The sequence below is a fragment of the Colletotrichum lupini genome, chromosome 3 (assembly GCF_023278565.1).
Source record: "Colletotrichum lupini chromosome 3, complete sequence".
NCBI classification, from domain to species: domain Eukaryota; kingdom Fungi; phylum Ascomycota; class Sordariomycetes; order Glomerellales; family Glomerellaceae; genus Colletotrichum; species Colletotrichum lupini.
The window spans coordinates 4,391,297-4,411,096 of NC_064676.1; the positions used below are offsets into that span (position 1 = coordinate 4,391,297).

At 53.0% G+C, this 19,800-nt stretch overlaps 5 protein-coding genes across 5 annotated transcripts; 4 read left to right on the plus strand and 1 right to left on the minus strand.

The window, feature by feature from the left end:
- Positions 1 to 3,260: 3,260 nt before the first annotated feature.
- CLUP02_06082 (uncharacterized protein) lies at positions 3,261 to 4,263 on the plus strand (the record flags this gene model as incomplete). Its single annotated transcript, XM_049285086.1, has 2 exons — positions 3,261 to 3,529; positions 3,894 to 4,263. The coding sequence occupies 2 exons, from the start codon at positions 3,261 to 3,263 to the stop codon at positions 4,261 to 4,263; spliced, it is 639 nt and encodes a 212-aa protein (XP_049142229.1).
- Positions 4,264 to 6,493: 2,230 nt separating this feature from the next.
- CLUP02_06083 (uncharacterized protein) lies at positions 6,494 to 7,627 on the plus strand (the record flags this gene model as incomplete). Its single annotated transcript, XM_049285087.1, has 4 exons — positions 6,494 to 6,648; positions 6,706 to 6,777; positions 6,833 to 7,242; positions 7,332 to 7,627. The coding sequence occupies 4 exons, from the start codon at positions 6,494 to 6,496 to the stop codon at positions 7,625 to 7,627; spliced, it is 933 nt and encodes a 310-aa protein (XP_049142230.1).
- A 691-nt stretch (positions 7,628 to 8,318) lies between these two features.
- CLUP02_06084 (uncharacterized protein) lies at positions 8,319 to 9,037 on the plus strand (the record flags this gene model as incomplete). Its single annotated transcript, XM_049285088.1, has 2 exons — positions 8,319 to 8,347; positions 8,761 to 9,037. The coding sequence occupies 2 exons, from the start codon at positions 8,319 to 8,321 to the stop codon at positions 9,035 to 9,037; spliced, it is 306 nt and encodes a 101-aa protein (XP_049142231.1).
- A 5,166-nt stretch (positions 9,038 to 14,203) lies between these two features.
- Positions 14,204 to 14,503, plus strand: CLUP02_06085 (uncharacterized protein; the record flags this gene model as incomplete). The annotated part of the gene is made up of 1 exon (XM_049285089.1): positions 14,204 to 14,503. The coding sequence occupies one exon, from the start codon at positions 14,204 to 14,206 to the stop codon at positions 14,501 to 14,503; it is 300 nt and encodes a 99-aa protein (XP_049142232.1).
- Positions 14,504 to 15,693: 1,190 nt separating this feature from the next.
- CLUP02_06086 (uncharacterized protein) lies at positions 15,694 to 17,344 on the minus strand (the record flags this gene model as incomplete). The annotated part of the gene is made up of 2 exons (XM_049285090.1): positions 15,694 to 17,025; positions 17,153 to 17,344. 2 exons carry the CDS (start codon positions 17,342 to 17,344, stop codon positions 15,694 to 15,696), a joined length of 1,524 nt encoding a protein of 507 aa, XP_049142233.1.
- Positions 17,345 to 19,800: the final 2,456 nt, after the last annotated feature.

Sequence of the window (19,800 nt, forward strand, 5' to 3'; positions counted from 1 at the left end):
GTTAGCGTGAGAATGGAATTGAGGGATTGATGGACCAGGCCCAGGATGGAAGAGAGGCACAGGCACAGCAAGAGGAGAGGAGGGTTTTCATGGCCTTCCATTGTGTTGTTGGATTCGAGGGACGCTAGGAGGGAGGGTGAAGTCTGGTGGGGTAGGGTGTGGATTTGATGGCCGCCGACCAGGGACTGGGAAGGGGAAAAAGAAAAAAGAAAAAAGAAGCACCAAAAGGAGAGGAGAATTGGAAGAGGAGGAGCGCTTGGTGCAATAAGCAGAGGGACGGACGCAGGAGATGGAGGAAGAGGAGGAGGAGGAAAGCCTGAAAGAGGGGGGAGGGGTGTACTTCGTAATCACTCTTCCGAAAGGGGGGCGTGAACGTGGGAAGAAAAGATGGGGCATTGTTAACAGACCCACATCGGCGGCCGGGGGACTCTCAACCTGGCCGGGCTGCTGTCGTGTGGCCGGGAATTCCACCTCCAGACTGCTCAGGTACTCCGTACTGCGTGGCTGCTCACCTCGCTCCAGTTAAGGTGCTGCATCTTCCGTGGCGGACCAAATCCTGGATGCCCATCGAGTAACCCCACCAGCAGAGAGACCAGTCAAGGCCGCAGACAGGCCTCAACGAGGGTATTCAGTGGATCTTTCTCCCGGTGTTGTTCAGCACCTGTCCACAGTCCACGGCGTCCCGCTAAATATTTCACCACTCACAATGCGCACAACCCGTGTCGACAAGTGTGCTGAAAACATTCCTGGGCACCTTTACGGAGTATCACCCAGATGCAATATCTCGGTTGGCTTGAAATGTGCTTCTGCAGTCCCTCATTCATCAATCCTTTCCATCACGCGAAGGGGGCACAGCACGAATTGCCCCTGGTTTGATGGGCACCATGCCGTCCAATTTGCCTTCCAACATATTGTCATGGTGGCTTTTCCCTCTCTCTCTTTCCATGACTCTTCGTTTCTTGGACTGCTCAGCTCTCCTTCCACGATTGTCCATCCTGTTCCTGCCAAGTTGGCATATAGTGGGCGGTGGCGTTGCCCAAGGCAGGTTGAGGATGGATACTCCGTACCTTCCAGGTTGAGTACGAAGACTTTCCGTGTTGATAATAACGCAACCAAGGTAAGCTGGTGAGGAAGGCATGGAAGGAGTCACATCTTCTCTGCAGTTGCCCGTCACCCATGTCCCGTGTCAGACATGACATAAGGTAAAGTTCGACGGCTGAATTGGGAAAGATCACTGCGAGCCCCTCGCACTCCCCTGCTTCCGGTTTTCATGCTCTTCACGCGTCGAGCCTATCATTCGAGCTATCCAGCTAGGTCCCTGTGATGTGCTCTCTTGCCGCCGTGGCCGCTGCGCGCCGGCCGCCGCCTCTACTCAACCCCAACCGCGTGACCCAATCTTGGACCACCTAACGACCCCGATCTGAAAGTTGACCTCGATTCAACCCTCTCGTTCTACGGATACCGCAGTCTTTCGTCTCTACGGAGATCTTATTTCTGGTCTGGTCTGGTCTGGTCTGGTCTGGTCGAACAACATTCGGCAAATCGATCCCCAGAAAACTCAAACAAAGCATGCCGCGCATGGCTTTTCAAGGCCTCCCGCCAACCCAATCCAGGGCTTTCACTAGCAAATTCCAACAGTGCCGTGCTCTGCCGATGCCACCTCACCTCAGCCTCTACCAACCGTTCATGCCTTGGGGCTTATAACACGCCCAGCTATCGACGCTGTCTACGCTGTACACATGGTGTGGCGCGTATCGGATGCACCACCGACCGTCAGTTGACTCAGATCCCTCACCTCCATCACCGACCGCTCCCTCGGCACGGCAGCGAGCGAGACATTGCCAGTCGAATGTCTCTCACTGACGTTTCCCTCGTTGCAATGCGCCTGCATGTCTCACCTTAGCCCTTGCCATCACGAAGAGCCCGGTGACAATCATGGCTCGGCTTCAGCTTTGCCCGGCATCTCTCACCGCTTTAGCTTTGCTTCCTGACTTTACCATTCTCTTTTGCGATACTCCAGCAACGAGATGGATCGAAGCAAGCCGAACAAACCACTTTAGCCATTTCCCATTGTTTGGTACTCGAGCGAGCGTTTCGAAGGCGGCTGAGCCATAGCTAAAAGCTGCGTGGCTAGTGCCCGCGAGTCAGCTGAATAGCGGCTTCCCGAAATCCCAGCCTTCTGGTGCTGCTGGCAAAGTGCCGAGAACGTGCGTGCCTCTCGCTGTGCACAGACAAGTTACCAAAGCAAAAGGAACCAGAAGTGACGCCAGGTGCGCTTCTTCTGTTTGTGTACCTCGTCGAATCGGTCTATTCCGCGACCAAGAATACCTAAACGCAACGTGTTGACGACTCTTTGCCACGTTGGCCCACATTCAAATCCGGACGTTGCACTTTACTGCCACTTCGCAGAAAACGCCTCTTAATGTCTGTCAATATAGTCCTTGGCTACGTCAAAGGCCCGACATGGCACCCCTGGACTTACAAAGCTGTAACGCTTCTATGAATTCTCTGTACGGAGTACGGATACCCACGGCTCGTACGTACTTGCATAGCAGAGGGAGGGCAAAAGCAGCCAGCCGATTTTAGGGCTGAGCAATGCCTTGCCTGTTGCGTCGCTTGTCCAGCTGAAAGGGAGGCAAACCATCGGCTCCCCTTGCTTGTCCGCAGGAACCTCATGTCTTGATCTTCTCTCAACGGTGAGAGAAGCAGAGGTGCCAAATCGAGAGAGACACAGAGGAGACAAGCAAGGAGGGTTTCACGTACTGTCTCGCAGAAGTCTCGTTCCAACCTTCAAGCATGCCCAAGAGCGAAGCCGCAATTGTGCCAACTGCGACTAACGTGGTGGCTTCTGTACTCAGCAGCTAGCACGCAGCATGGGACGAATGATCACCATAAAAGAAAGACAACGATCGCTAGCAACGTACCTCTGTGGACACCCGTCTTGGTTTCCAGCCAGCTCCAACTATCCGGAAAGTGTAATGACGGTCTGGCGATTCCGCGCGGGGAAGAAATGCTAGCAACTATGGCCATTGCCCGCAACGAGTCTTCCGAAGACCTTGTTGTTGTTGGTTGCGATGTTTTAAGGGCCAAGACCAACAAGCACACTCAGAAAAGGGGGCTCCACCGTTCATTTTGCCAGGCGCCTTCAATTTCAAGAAACCATGCTAAGGCATGTCAATTGCCATGGCGTTCGGAGCCCTGTCAGCCAAAAAGAGATCTCTGGGGCAAGATCCCGGCGTTCCATCACTTTGGAAGCGTGAATGGATGGCCATCTACGGAGCAGATTGACCAAGTGCGCGCGCAAAGACGAAGTTTGCTTCCCAGCAGCCTGGAAGGCAAGGCAAGGCATTCAGCTCCCACTCCACCTGGATCACGAAGCGCTACAGCTCCAGGTTAAGGTGGCCATGATCGTTATGGTCGTCAACGATTTTGTGACCCGAATCAATCGTCAGCGCGCATACGCCGCCGAGTCTTCATATGGGCGTGCCGTCCCTGAGCCTCTCAGCGCCCACGAAACGATCGGAAAGATGTGAATGGCCAATGTGTCTCATTGCGTTGCCCATACGAGCCCCTGCTTTGCAGATCGATTGGCAGTCACCGTGGAGCACAGCGCTGGAGCAAAGCTGGTGGGGTTGTGCTTCTCTTCGCTTGGCTCGGCCAACCACGAGGCCCAACAACCTGGAAATCATTCCAATCGACCGATGCGAAAGGATGGCCTTGAAGTCGCCGGATTGTGTGCTTCATTGACGGGTTGAGAAGCCCTAAGTGCTTCCTCCGAGCCTAGGACCCGTTGAGCAAAAAGCAAATTTCAACTCGTGTCTCGGCGCGCCCTACAGCTCAATGCCCGTCACTGCAGGTTCTGAACCATCCTGACTTCTGCATGAGCTACGCAGACGTACGTCTTTCGCAGCGTCTTTCGCAGCGCGGAATGATGTGCCTGACATAGGGGTGCAGCCGACACTGCGCAGCGCGGTAGGAGAGACTTCCCGCAGCTCCGCGACCCTTGATGCCACCCCCTCGAGTTGGTGGTCCCCTGTTCTTGCACAGACATGTCCATTTCGGTCAGCCAAAGACGACCACCCAGCAGCAGTCCCACCCACACCTTTTACCCCTGGCACACCACCCCGCAACACGCCTCCACCACCACAAATCACAATCACCACCACCACCATCGCAGACTCCTGCTCAGCTAGCCTGGCGTGTCTGGGCGTCACAAAGGTGTCTTCATCTACGGATATTAGTCTCTACCAGACGGCGCACTAGATGAACCAGCGCACTATAGTGGCTCTGTAGCCGCGGACTGGTGACATCCGACAAAGTTTAACTCAGTATGAACCTCAATGCACTATCGAATAGGGATTTCCGCAAGTCCAGCGATGACATCGATGTTCGGATAAGGAGAGGAAGGGTTTCGAAATCAATCCCATCGGTCACTGGTTCGGCGTATACGGCTCATGTCATTTCTATCTGCCCTACATCCATGACCCGGGTGTCAGGCTGAGGATGAAAGTTGGTAGTCTCGAAACAGCATTGTACACAGTAGTTCGGTACGGCAAGCCGCATCGCCGGAATATCTGCACAAAGTGGAAGGCGGTTTGATCGACTGTACCCGTCAGATATCTGAGATTCAAGGTATCCATCCTATTGGCTCGAGTTGAACTTATGGGCTGTCAAATCGTCTCGATTGTCAACTTCGCAACCAGGTTGAGGCGCGATCTGAGTAGTCACAGCTGTAGGGTCGAAAACCACTTAGACAAGGAATTGCAGTCACCTTCTTGATTGACCGTTCAGAATCCCAACAGTGTGCCTCCTGTCACATCTACTGAATACAAGACCTTCCAATACCAGAAGCCACAGGGAGGGGTCCTAGCTTGGCGTTGGCGTTGGCACTGTTTTGTTGTGACAGCCTTCGGAAGAGCTTCTCGAACATGCGGAAATGCGAAGTGCCGCAAATTTGTCGCTCGGCCGCGATTTTGGGTCCAGACAACGAACGCAACCTTAGCTTGCATTCAAATGACAAAGCCGAATTTTCGTCATTTCCGTCATTTTATTATGGCAAACGACATGGCGTCAGCCAACCTCTAGGTTGTTTGGAATATCTTGCCCATCGATAAACCCGTTGCCCGGATCGGATTGGTGCGCTGAGCAACAATACTCGATTCTGCTCCCGCCAGCGACCAGCTCTATTTCGGTCTCAGACAAAGAGCCCCTTAGGAAATTTCGACAAATTCTTGAGTACGGCATACTAGAGGGACTACCATCTCAATCAGGGAATCGACTCTTTCCGGAAAGGTTGAGGATCCGGACCACTCGGGGAAGAGGCTTGACCACATCGTCGGGTCCTGAAGCCGAATCATTGTCATCGCGAGAGCCCCGCTGTATGCATGCTCAATGTAACAGCTACCGTGGTCTACGAGCCTAGCCCTTGCCGACAACAAGAAGAACTTTCTGAAGCGAGCAAGCCAATGACCAGCATTGTTTCGCTGGCTGCACCGACTTCAGCATGAGGATTCCTATCCTGTCATCGCAGTAGAGGAAGACATACACGGCTCACCTGTGACGTCGGTACCAGATAATGGAACGGCAACGGATGACCAACAACTTCCCTTGGACCTACTAGGCATGGTCTACCGAATCAATGGTGGATTACGCCACGACACCCAACGCCCAACGCCCGGCTCTAGTCACAGCATGGCCGGGTAGGCTCTCACAAGATCCTCGGTGAGAGGGCCCGGAGCCGGACCAGATCGCCAAGGTAGCTCGGGGCGGGCTGGCTGGCAGACGGCGTCCACCATGATCGATCCAAAAATGAGAAGCATGTCTCCTGTTGCGATAGAAACATTGATCGAGTCAGATCCATTGGCTGCAGGCATCTATCGTCAGACACTGCGGACCCTGAATGAACGCGATGATGACACTAGAGCCGGCCGTAATACCTACCGTTGATGGTATACGTCGCCGTGGTCCATCCCGAACCGCCGAGGCCCGTCGGGGTTTTAGGTCGTTCCCCTTGCAATGAGACTCGGGTTACAGTGAGAAGACACGCACGAATAGACCATGGAGTCCCCCGGGTAAAATACACAGAACAAGAGGCGCCTATCGAAGCCTGAAGGAGTCTTGGAGGGAAAAACCACTCAGATCCGTGGGAGGCGTAGACAGCGCCGACGGAGCGGGTCCGGCACCGGGCGACCAGCAGTTTTCGGGAGGTCGCTAAAGGCGGGCGGAACGGGAAACTAGCCCCATTTGGCCAGCCTCCCGAAATGGTAATCCAGGGGCAGCGAAGCGTCGAAGCTACGCCGCACTCCGCAAGCCTGGTGGCCGAGTGGTAGCCGGCCAAGGACGCGTCGGCCTCTCTTCAAGCTTCTAGGGCGCACCTTGAAGAATTCCGTCAACGGCTGTCAGTCGCGGGTAGTCGTTTGTCTACACTAACGTGGTACTAACAGTACGAGGTGCTTACCATAGTGTGGTACGGAGGACAGAGTAGAGGCTATGGATGGGCTCACACCTTTCTCAGGAGGGCGCCCCGCCAATGAACCCAAGCCGAGATCTCTGTTCCCCTCATCAATGCGTGACGACACATCCTGATATCAAGAGCGACGCTCGTAAGCACGCGTTCGTCACGGCAGGCCCACCGGCTCACTCGCATAGGTCCACCGTCCACCCAGCAAGCCGTAGAGCCTGTCCTCTCCGATCTTGAGTTCTCAGAAAAGGCAACGAAGCACACAAGGGGAATGGCTTCCGCTACCCGGGTCCGGATGCCACCCACATGGCGTGCCTGTGAGCACGTAGTGTACAGTGCAGCGTGGCATAGGAAGCGAGACGTTCCATCAAGACTGGAACCCGTCATGCCATCCTCTCTCGTCAGCCGCAAGATGGCATCGAAGAAGAGAAAACGACTGGTCGCCTTGCGAGACTTCAAGAGGCAATTCTTGTCGGCCCAGGCGCAGGGCATGTGTGGGAGCGGAAAGGCTTCGCCGCGCCGGGAGAATGTCCATTTTGCAACAACGGCAGGGTGCTATTCGGGCACCCTCGAGAACGTGATTCGACCTCCATCGAGTTTTCCTCAGCATGCAGCCCATTGCTCACATCCGATGGGGGTAAGTCACAACATGCGGATGGAAGTGTCTGTATCCGTACCAGTCTACACTGGCGCACAAGAAAGCAACAACAGACGGCCCCTCTTTGGGCCGCAATATATCAACGTGCCCTTGAAGCAAATGCCGCTCGGGGGCTCGGAGCAGTGTAAACCTTATCAACTGTCAATGTATTGAGAGCGGAGGCATTTACGATTGATTCGGACAAAAGAAAAAAGGCTCATCCACTTTTCCAAGGCACCTTATCCACGTCGCGCCCGGGGAACATGATCGCATCCTGGGCAGACTTTACAAAGACCAGGACTAGGTGCTTTTCCACCACGTTCATCTCATCCACTTCTCCACTAGATTTTTGTTCTTACCCCTGGCGCCCCAAAGAACTTTTGGGTCTTTGCCCCCTCCTCAAAATCTCGAAAACCAACGGACTAACGGTTCCACTGCCTTTCAAAAGAAACAAAGCTACAATGTGTCAGACTGGCCAGGGCCGAGCTCGTACCCATGATATGGTAATTCTAGCCAACGGATCGCCCTAATTGTTGAGCTGTTTGCCTGTCAAAATACCAGATTGAAAAGGAAGCCAGGAAGCTTGCCCCCGCGAAACGACTTCATTGAGCAGGGCTTTGCTTGACGCGATGCTCTTTTTGGTTCTCAGCCCATGGCGGGCTCGACTTGAATCCACAGAGCAGGCGAATAGGCAGAATAAACCTTGTGGATTAGAGCCGAGCACATGGCTATCCTCCCTCAAATATATGAACCTCTGGTCAAAGAGGCAGCGTTAGTGGTACGATGACGACGATAAGAGCCAAACTTCACTGCAAAATTCGACGTCTATTCAGGAGCTCACATGAAACGCTGAATCGACAGATATGGGCTGCCACCTCCACGCTTCTGGTTCGGGATGTCGAAGCAGCTTCTACCTGGGACAAAGAAACCCAAAGCCCTTCGTGCAGCTGATCTTGACCGACCCCCTTCAGAAGAGTCTTCTTACGGATTGGATGCCAAGGCACGGCCCACCACACGATTTTACCATTTAGCCTTCATTTGGGCCTCCTTGAAAACCTCGCTCCCACGACTACGAACTTCATGGAATCCTTCAAACTTCCAGGATGTGTATGCACCTCAGATGCAGGCACAAGTCGCATTGGGGCCGCGGGCCGTAGGTGTGGTTGGTCAAAGTAACGTGAAGGGTGTGTAAGATGCATCTTGGCATCGCGGGTACACGCCATGCACTCGCAGATGCTGACTGAGGAGTCGTGAGAATCGCATCACTATCCATCCCCCCTTCCACGAGGCCGGATTGGGGGCCCTTTTTTTTTTGCACTTGCTACGCAACGATCTATCGGTCTCCGCATGCCGTCATGGTTGCTCTCTTTTGTTTCACGAAGCCTGGCCCCCCGGAGTTGTGCCTTGGGAGTGGAATCTCTTTCGGAGGATCAGACAAGAAGGTCCCCTCTTTGTAAATCGCCCAGCCTTCTTTCTCATGGTCCATGGCCCGCCAGGGCGGTGCTCACACCTCAAGAAGACTGACGGACATGGGAATTGGCCGGTCCGATTGAATCCTCCAGTGGGCCGAGTCCTGGTAAGGAAAGGCGCAACGGGTCTCTTCTCAATTCTCACACCGGGAGCCTTGCGGCCTGGGGAAGCGCCGGTCGACTTTCTACAAGAGGACATGGTATGACTATGGGAGACGAACCATCAAGGGCCGCGATGCGGAGAGGAGCGATGAGGCTTGCGGGAACCCGCGGGAGCTCATTTCACGAATGATCTCCCCGATTCTGCAGAGGGGTCTCGAAGAGGAGAAGCTGACCGGTCTCTGGTCTTGGTGCGCGGCACAGCTCATCAACGCGACGCACCTGCTTTTTCATGTACATGCGGTTGGAATCAACAACATGCAGGCCAAGAAATCTATACAGGAGGCCCAGGCCGCGGATGGCGTTCGCTAAGAAGCCTAGAGGAAGAAAGGGAGTGCAGCAAAGTGAAAGGTAACGGACGACCACAGACGCCCCATGAGCTGTTTGCCCTACGGTAATATGCCACCCCGGATTCCTCCAACTGTCGATGTTGGGAGAGTTTATCCCACTCACACGCCGTCTGACAATTCATTTCGCGAAATCAACCCGCTTGTGGACTGTGCGTCTGGGACGGCACAGATGAGGCTAATGATGAGCGGGCTAGCGTCGCGACTATTGACATGACCCTCGCTGCAAATCTACCAGCAATTAGGGAAAAGCGAAGCCCCGGGGGCCTCAGCGACGAGGATTTTGTCCCAGAGGAGGTCTGCATACGACGTTGGGGTACCGTTCAGTGGGATTATCCGTCTTTGTGATCGACATAACTGCTCCGCCGTGGTGGGCGGAAGGGAGAGGGATAAGAACAAACAACAGATTTGGGGTCCGATGATCCGACGATGGGGTTCACGCGTTCTTCCCCGTTTCTAGTGTACTCGTACTACAGGCATTTCTTTCTTTTTTCGGTCGTCGTTTTTTTGTTGGAACTCCCAAATCCGTATCTGTTCCTAACGACAAAAAACGACGCACCGGTTCCAACGACGGAATATCCACACTGGATGAAACCTCTAGAAGGACCGTCGAAGAGGTCTAGCTGTTTGACTAGAACTGAGACATTGCTAACTTTGGCCTAGAGCTGCTGGCTGGCGTCAAGGTAGCGTCGCATCGCGCCTTCTGTCAGAGAGCTTCCACCCGGCGGTATTTCGTGCTCGTAGGGCAATGATCAACAGTTTGATGGCCCTTTTTCGGTTTGGTCATTCGAGGCTTGATTTTGTTTTTTTCTGGTTCTGTCTGGTCTATCGAACCAACAAGTGGAGGGAGAAGGTCTTTACACTTTCCGAGCGATTCCGATACCACGTCGGCATTACTCTGTTGTCTGTCCACGTAAGGCTTTTTTTCTTCGATGGCATGTCTCACTATCTTTTTCTTCTAGCGCTTCTCGCGGGGCAAAGGCGGGGTGAGAGTTCTGTCTAATTTCTGATCTTGACTAAGGGGGTGTGTAGCAGGCTTCGATATTTGCTATACACCCTCTCAGACATCTTGGAGGGGGACCAGAAAATTGCCTGGCTTGTTGACCGGCCGTTGTATCGATTCTATTCATTCGAGTCGGTCTGGCTGCCAGCCCGCGGTGTCCTTTCGGTATTGGCACCCGCAACGGTGGTGCGTCGGTCGAATGTCTCAGTCTCATTGTCTCAGTTGTGCATCGCCGAGGTTTGGAGATCTCTGGACGAGGGTGCGCGCCTGAGGCGGGTTTTGGTCTTGTGAATCAGTGTTCACGAGGTCCCGAGAACACTGTCGCATTAGAACCCTCGGCCGTACGGTGAGGGTTGGAGTTGCCAGCCAAGCTTACAGCGTCCACAGATGTCGCATTCTCATGGGATGAATGAGGTGTAGTTTGCGAACCGAGTCTTTCGCTCCCTCTGTTGATTGCCCAGGTAGGAGAAGGGGGTCCGATGTTCAGTCTTGGTTGAAACCGAGGCAGACGGTGCGGTGCGTTGGGGGGAAAGATCTCCAAGTGTTGATCATGGGCTTGTCGATGTGCGGGGTTCACGCGGGTGGCCTCGTGGCTTTTTTCTCCCTCCAATGATTGGCATTCGCAAGTGTTGCTGCCTCGGTTGGTGATGATGATGTTCTTGGGCTCTTCATCTTATGATATTTCTCTGATTTGCAGCAGCGCCAACGGAAGATGGAGTGGGCTAGAGAAGAGCCGGCTTACAGACTATCGAGCTGGGGGCTTCTTTCTCGAGGAGCTGTGCTTTTCTTTTCGAAGGAGAGAATGGGGATATGGCGGACCGAGCATTCGGTCCTTTCTTCGTCGACTTTCCGTCCTAGTTCAGCCCTTTTTTCGGGTGGGAAATTGTCCAGAGAGAGTCTATTGCCTCGAATTTCTTTTGGTCTGGTCGTTGATGACGTCGATGAGGATCTTCATAATTTGATGGCTCCCTCCGCCGCTGAAGAAGTTGCGGTGGTGTTTGCGTTATTGGTAACTTGGCGCGTCGGCCGATGCTCGATGGTAATGGCTACTGTGTAGTCGGGTTACATGCATGCATGAGGGTAGAGAGAACCCCACGTCTGGCGTGTGAGTCTTTGGAGAAGGGCCTCGTGAACAGCTTTGATGTCGTCTCTGATGGTTCCCCAGATCGGGGATGAGGGTTTAATGGGACACGCTGCCATGTTTGTGAGAGGATGCGAGGGACTGGTCGGCTCGGAAATGGGTCATTGGCGGGAAAGTCCGATGCTTAGAGGTCGTAGACAGACGTATTGAGCAAGTGATTCCTCAATTCCGGGGAGGATATTGGCAGTATCTAGGAGCATCTTGGTGTAAATCAGGTGAGTGCGTATGGCGTTAAAGGACAGGTATCAGTTCACGAGCTGGGTCAAGGGTGGCTCTGTTGACTAGCTTTGCTCCGGTTTACACGCCAATCTACGCTTGCTTCAGCTGTAGAGCCGGAACTATATCACACATGTCCTGATATCAACTTTATAGCCTCGTGTTGGTGAACGAGCTGTATGTTACTCTTCATGGCATATCTCTCTCTCTTCGGTAACCGGTTTCAACTCGCAGGATAATCCGGTACCTGTTGTCATTCGTCAAAGGACATCGGCGTTATCCTTGTGACAGTTGAGCAAAGCAATTAGTTTGCCTTAAGTGACCATTAGCCTCCTAGGCAGGTGATGAGACATGAGATTTCTAGAGTTGTTTCTGTTACCATCATCAGAATCTTCGATAGGAATATTCGATATCATTAACGTTGTTGCAATTCCTCTGTCATAGAAAGTGGTTAGCTACCTTAAGAGCCTTCCCCCTCGTTCATCACCAAGTGTCCGTTTCATCTGTTCGGGTTATGATTTCAGCACATGGAATCGAGCCTAATTTGAGCTAATCTGAGCTTTCACAGGTAGAAGTCGGTTTATTTTAGGGTTTCTAACAGAGAATTCTATAAAAACTCCCTAGATGGCTTTTCTATGATTTCACCTATGACTTTTGCCTTGCCTTCCACTGTAAACTAGACATGGGCCGAGAGGTGATGAATGTGATCCCATGATCTAGGGCCTCAAGATCTCATCATTGCTTCGTTCTTGTGGAGTATTCGTTGGGGAACACCACCCGGGCGACAGAGAAGAATGTTGGCCCGCGTGGCTATCACGCCCTCCACTTGATATCGCATATTGGGAGGAATCCATGTCGCAAGCCCTGTCTCGATGTCAACTTAATGCCACCTTTCTGCCCGGCCGATCCAAACTCAACTGCTTCCCTCTCACATCTTATGCGGTTAGACCGATGCTATGATGTCCCAATATTCGAGTTGCCTACACTCAAAATCTTACCTTGAACCCATCTACTTTACAAGATCTTTACTAAATACTTGCTTTGCCATACAAAGTCTCCCGTCGAGGAGTGTCTATCGCCTTTTGGATATGTTTTGCACCTAACAATAAGTTGCCGAGACAGAAGGGTGTTGTTTGGGGCTCTTTTGAAGTTTGTGGCGAGCTTGGGCGAGGTAGGTGGTGATGTGAGACGGATGTTGGAGCGACGCAGCAGGTGCAGCTTGTGGAATGACTCCTCTCTCCAAAACATCACAATGCGGTGTCTTCTCAGTCGGGGTAGACAATACCGCCTTGAAGGTTGACAGGCTATTTTGGATCAGTTGATGGGCTTGTTGCTCCGGTCGCTGAGAGTTTGGTCGACTGTCGAAGGCGGATATCAGCGATGAATGTCAAGAGATTGATTTCCTACTTGCTGTTTGACCATCACAGAGACTGCATAACTCTCCCAAATAGCCTTCTTCGCTTTCGAAACCGTCAGGCCATTGGTGAGTAGCCGCGATCGGGTCTGTCGCGTCCACACAGCCACCAGAGCGATTGCCCAGGGAGGAAAAAATACTGCTAGCTGTACTGCAGTCAGTGATGGAGCTGAATATCAAAGAATTCATTCTCTGGGAAAACGCCTCATGGATGAAGGGTACGCGGTGCGGACTTTCCCACCACTGGATCACGACGACCGCAGCCATGTTTCCAACCTTTGACTTTGATGGCAGCTGCTCAGCACCCGGGACTACTCCCAGCCGAGGGGATCAAGGAGGATAACAATGGGAAAGAGAGATAGCGTTCAACGCTGAGAGGGACGTTATTCCTTCGATGCGGCTACACTTTCTGACGATGAGGCGTCCTCGAGATGCTATGACGAACACATCGAAGGCCGACATAACCATCGACGATTGGTACTTGAACACCTTGTTTTCCAGTTTCATGCGAATCCAGTAGACAGTGCATTGGTAAGTGAATTCGACTGCCAAGATAAAAGCAAACGCATATCAGGCGCTGCTTCCGTCAGTAGTACTATATGCTATAAGAAGATCATTCGTAAATCATTCGTCACTTGATATCCAACTCTCGTCCTCTACAAGTACCTTAGCTGCTCCGTACCTTGCAAGACATAGGACGGAAAGGCAAGTTCAGAACGAATCTTAGTAGGCACTGTGCGTTGACCTGTCATAACAATTGCCTATGGACCGACGACAGTAACCCCGGGTACGGCCCAGTTTTTTCCATTCTGCTGTCTCCTTGTGTCAAGCTTGACGCCCAAGTTCATCTCCTTATATGCAGATTCATCAAATGTCACAGGCATTTTGCAGAGTATTACGTCGCCACCCATGTACAATAGACTTTGTGAATGCAAAGTGAGCGCAAAATGTCGCGATTGAATGACACAAACGGCTTCCTTCTGGAGGTAAAGACGGGTTGAAGAAAAAGACGATGGAGATTGAAGAGTTTAGAAAGTTTCCCCTGACGACTTATATAGAGGTGTTGGTTGAAGTAGTGATCTGGAGTTGCGAGTGATAAAGTGAAATCTCGATCGTGCCTTCCTTCCTGCCCGGCCTGAGGCCCGTTTCCACGGACGATATCAACAACCGTACCTACCTCCCCTTACCCAACCGAGAAATCTCTGGCCTCCATACTTTCTCTTCTTCTCCATTCCATCAGAAAGGAAATCTCGACCACCCCACCGTTACCTGTAGCCGTGGACTTATTGAAAATCTACTGGAAACATTTTTCTCTTATATATTGGACCGACTCGGGTGCTGTGTTGGCCCGGCCTGGATGAGGCACAAGGCTGAGATAGATGAGGCTTCGATGGCCAGGAACAGGGCCAGACCGCGCACATGTGACGAAGATGAGGACAATGATGAAGACGACGATGAAGACGAACAGGACGATAGCAGCGAGCACACGGAAGTGCCGTCATCAGTCGCCGGAAGCGACGACACAACAAATGGCGGCAATCGTCTGCCATCTCTCGATTCGAACAGACCCGAACCCAGCCCTACACGGCCAAAGAGCCAGCGAACGTTGACGACCAACCGACTGACCAGAAAAGCGCACTGCCCTCTCAGCACGTGAATAGGACTCTGGTGACAACTGACGAACACGACAGCTGAGAGTATGGACTTTAACGAGGGGAGATCAGGATAGTAGTGGCTCTTCTTCTTCTTTGAGCACCTAGTCGGATCACAGCAAAGATCTAGAGGAGAGTCTCAGCGATATTATGGCTTTGAAGCATACCCCTCGAGGCAAATGGACACCCAACTTTGAGGCATTGAAGAGGAAGTGGAAGTCGGGATGCGGAAAAGGGAGCAGAGGCGTAAGGACAGGAAAGCGAGGCGTGCAGAGGGAGGAAAGTTGGGAGAGGCAGGTGACGGGGACCGTACACTACGCCCGTTCAGATGCTGAACCTCTACAACTTATCAAGGAGGATTCGGGCCAATTTGATCATTAGGAAATCTTAATAAAGGAGGCTCTCATCATATGGTCTGCCTTAGAGAAGAGCAACGGCAGAGTCAACAAGAAGTGACGGTATGTGTTATCAAAAAGGTCAAGGTCCAACTTTTAGACAGATGGGTATCTATTCTATTAACGAGCGCAGGGGGAAGTGAGAACCTCAACTCAAACCCTGATTTCTAGCTTTTTTTGCCTATTAGGTATTGTACTCTATTCTATATGCCGACATAGGTTGCGGACAGACAAAATCAGGTCAATGCAATAAGTATTACTCCGACCGCTGGCCCGGCGCCGAGCCAAGTACGATTTTCAAAATCTTGATAGCGGGGGCAGCTTATCTGCCTCGTCGACGTGGCCAGTCCAGTGCCGGGCACTGTTCCTGCCTAGCCCTGCGAGACGTTGAAGGTTTCTATGGCTGACATACGTCAAGATCCTGGCAGCTTGTCCTCTTCACCCTCAAGGAAAGACGGCCCTGGGATGATGTCCCAAGCTGCTTAAGCCGATGTAGGATTGCCAGTATTGACATTGATGCTCGGGCTACCATAACCTGACGTAACGGACCAGGAGCCGAGGAGGCGTCGGGTTGACTGACACCAGATGGCGCCTACTGCTGTCCAGGGCAAGGCTAGGACATACAGCCCTTTTGAACGGCAGACAAAGGCAATAGACTCCGGTGAGAGGTATCCCCGGGAAGTAGGATGAAGTATGACCGCGGGCAAAGCAAGTTTCTCCGTAATCGCATCACAGCAGAATACGACTGACATATCGAAGCAAGCCCGAGCCGAAACGCGGCATATATTCACGCCTCAACCTCAAAAGACGGAACACTCTCCCTGCGCCTGACGGAAAGCATTCGCAAAGAAGGACTGCATCGCCGTGTAGTGAAACAAGATGCCGCCGAGAACCGCCAAATGCCACAAGTTGTGGCTTCCGCCAATGTAGTCAAACATGCCCGGGCACCAACGCTCGGGAATCTTGCTGGCGTATACAAAAGCGCCGAGCAGGTATACAAAGATACTCTTGGCAATCGGCGTGTAGAATTCCCAGACGAAGTCGGGCCCGTGGGAGAAGTAGAGCTGCAGGATCGGCAGGAACCCCGTTGCGCCAAGGCCGCAGAAGAAGGCGACGCGGGCCCATGCCATCTCGGCTCCGTTAAAGGTCGGGTGCCATGGGAGGATAACGCCACCGATGCCGAGAACTGCCGTCGTACCCATGTACAACCAGCGGCTGACGGGATCGCAGTAGAAGGCCGTGTACTCGGTCGTGACGATGGACGCTGCAATAAGCAGCGAGATGCCCGTGTAGTCGACGCACGCAAAGATGCTGATTGCGTCTACGTCGGCCACGGCGTTCATGGTGTGCCAGATTGTCGAGCATACCAGCGTCAGACACGCCGTGAAGAAGAAGACGGCGGCAACGAAGATATCCGTCTTGGTGCTGAATTGGAAGTTGATGTTGCGGGGGTAAAAGTAGAGGGCGACGGCGAGAACAATGAAGAGGCCAATGGCGTGGGACCAAATGTTGACCAGCTCGTTCGAGGGGCGGAAGGCCGACCAGATGCACTCGAGCTTGGACTCGGTAAAGCGATATCCATCGCGGATGTGAGGGTTGATGCGCCACGGCATGGGGAGGTCGTCGTAGGTGATGAGTTTCGTCTCCCTGGCCCGCGCGACGGCGTGGGCAATCTTTTCCTCCAAACTCTCAGCGGCGCGCATGGCTCTCTCGATACCCTCGTCGACGACCTCCCGCGCGAGCCCGATGCTCTCGTCCACAACCCTTCGGCCCTCGTTCATGAAAGCGCTTGCCGTATCGGCGGCATTGGCAAGGCCTTGCTCCCGCAACTTGTGCGCCTTGTTCTCAAACTCGGTGAGCATGTCGTCCAGGAGCTCGATACCGACGCGGGCCTTCTCGTTCAGGGATTCGGCCGAGGCCAGAGCGCCCTGGTACCGGGCCTCGAGTGTCTCCACCATGATGTGCAGGCGCCTGCGTCCGGCGCCGAGGTACTCCTCCGAGGCGGAAGAGCAGCGAGCGCGGACGGTCTGGAGGGTGGAGAAGGCGCGGGATATGCTCGAGTCGAAAGTGAGCTCGCCGTAGTTTTCGAGGAATTCGAGGCGGCGTTCCAATTCGGTCAGGAAGAGGTCGACCTGTGGAGGAGTACTGTCAGCATGTTTCTCCCATCATTCCCGGATATGTTCTTTTCACAATGTCTCTGTAAAAAGAGAAACGCAACCCCGAACAACAGCCGAGGTCTGTGGTGGCAAGTGAGCATACCTTTAGTAGCAAGTGCTCCTCGCCATCCATGATTTGGTTGACGATGGACTTGCGTCTAGGAATGAAATGGGAGTGTCGTCTTTTCCGAGCAACTTCGGAGCCTTCAGTCTGAGCTCCCGAGGCGGTGGCAGTGGTAAAGTCGTCGTCGTCCTGAATGGCGGCGCCGCTGCAAGGTGACTTGAGGGAAGCCATGTTGGCAATGGGTTCCATAACTCAACCAACAGGAAGTCAGAAATATGTAGGTATTAACAGAAGCACCTCGGGTATGCTTCAAGCGAAAACAAGGTTCGGAGTAGGGGGCTCGGCGGTAGAGACCGCAGCCAGGTAAAAGGTTGGTGGGATTCCGGAATGTTGAACTATGTCGGTCTCGCCTTCGTTTGGATTTACACGTGCAAGTGTGGTCCCGCAGTTGTGGTTTTGGTTGTGTTACACTGAAGATATGCGGTGTTTTGGTGATAGGGAGTGCGGTTGTGTTGTGGTTTGTAGATTTGCGGGACGAGTCGATGTTTACGGATAAGCCCACGAGCGGGAGGCGATGGCAATTATTGGCTTATACACCCAGTGGGAGGGGAGGGGCCTTGGCGTAAAGGGCGGGCGGTGGAAGGGTGGAGGGAGCGTGGGAGGGATGGGCAGGAGGAGGGGAACGGGAACAGGAATGCAGGCCAGTGAGACTCAGACAGGATAGAGACCGAAAAAGAAGGGACCGAAAGAAGCAGCTGCTTTCTCCAGGAAATGAAAAAGCGTTCTAAGTCTGTTGAGGTAGTTGAGCGGCGGGCGGATCTCAACAATGCGGGAATCGGATTGGCCGGGGCGTAAGTACGGAGAGGAGCAGGCCGCAGATCGACAGAACAGCTGGACCCTGGTGCCTTTCTTGGGGGGGAAGGTCAAGGGGGACCTTTGGGAGGATGGTATCGGATGGCGAAATGCAGTACGGATACACTTTTGGGTGCTTGTCTTGCGAGGAAACAAAAACGAGAGCTCCTCGGATCGGATCCTTTTGGCACGTGCGTTTTGCTTTCTTTTTTTTTTTTCAAGAAAAAAATGACGAACAGTGAGCAGATGCAAATAATGGAGCCAAGAGATACGAGACGGGAGCTTTGGCAGTTGAGAAAGAGCCTGATAGACAAGACAGGACAGAGCGGGAGGCGAATTCCCAAGATCTGAACTGGCGCTTTGTGCCAGCAAGACGCAAAGTATTTTGTACTCAATTACCGAGAGCGATCCGAGAGATAAAGGGGAAGAGAAACAGAGAACGAGCAAAAGTAACAAAGGAAAGAGGGAAACTATTACGACAGGGAATTGCGAATGAGTTGCGGAAGCGCCCAAGCCAAGCCGCGCAAAGTGGTTTACGGATAGTATTCGTAAGGTACCTTGCAGAGGCCGGGGTTGTTGGCTCTTCTCATCTCGGGGCAATGTGGGGTTTTCTGCAGCTCTAAAGGGCCATGACACCCGCCATCGGAACAACACACAAAAGCGACTGAACAGAGAGGCACTCGGTAAAGCATCCGAGTCCAATCAACCAGAGACCAACTGGAACTACTTCAGGACAGGGCAGGACAGAAGAGTCAAGCCATTGCCAAAAACACAATCAAGGGAAGTAGCTCAATGTGTTGAGAGAGGGAATTCCGCATGAGCTGTGAATCTCGAGGCTGTTGTTCGGTTCGCTTTGCTGGCCCCGAGCGGGTCCAGCGCCTGCATGGCCCGGTAAACTTCGGCCCCAGCCCAAGGCGCGCGTGCCGTGGCGTGGCGGGCCTCTGATGCGTGCCACCAATCGTCGTCATCCCTTCCTCGCACCCGTTCCCACAAGGGACCACTGTCCTTTTTTTTTTTTCTTTTTTCTTTCTCTCTCTCTTTCTCTCTTACGTCCACCAGTGAGAGTGCTTACTGCTCACCTGTTGCACCTGCAGCAATGAAACACACAAAAGTTGGCGCAGAGTGACGGACTAGTGTAAGATCTTCAGAAATGCGTGAATGCCAACATGCAGCCCGTTGCCGACTTTGCCTTGCCGTGCCGTTGCCATGCGCTCTCCGTACATGTGTAAGAAAACCAAGCCTTGGGATGACGACCCAACGGCTGTCAATGCCTTGTGAGACGGAGGGGCCAAGGCATGGTCCGTACTCCGTACGCTATTCACCTTACACTAGCATGTGCATGAAAGAGCTCCGAGACTCTTCTTCAAAGGAGCAGGGTTGAGGTTCGAGGAAATCCGTCAGGTGTCATGTGTTTCCGACCTGGCAGGAATCAATAATGACGGAGCCCCAGAGTTTCATCTCAGGTAATAGCTTCAAAATCGCTGGAACCACCGTCTCTCTTACCACTCCCATTCGGATCTTCCCGCTTATGATGCGTACCTTAGTCTGCGGACAGCAGGGCAAACCAAAGGCTTGGGAGATGACGCTCGACATTGGGGAAATTCCCGCCCTAGCGTGCCTTGTGATGGACAACCCCAAGACCACATCCAATGTCTTAGAGTCTCATTGTTGTCCATGACTATCCTCAAGGTACCTTAGCTGCTTAGTCCCAAAGGCACCATCCGATAAGGCTTCCAGCTAGTTTCCCCATGGCGTGCCTAAAGATGTATGTACGGTAATGTTCTACCCTGTAAGCTCTGTATTGTGGTATCACTTGCTGCGGCCCAGCATGTGCT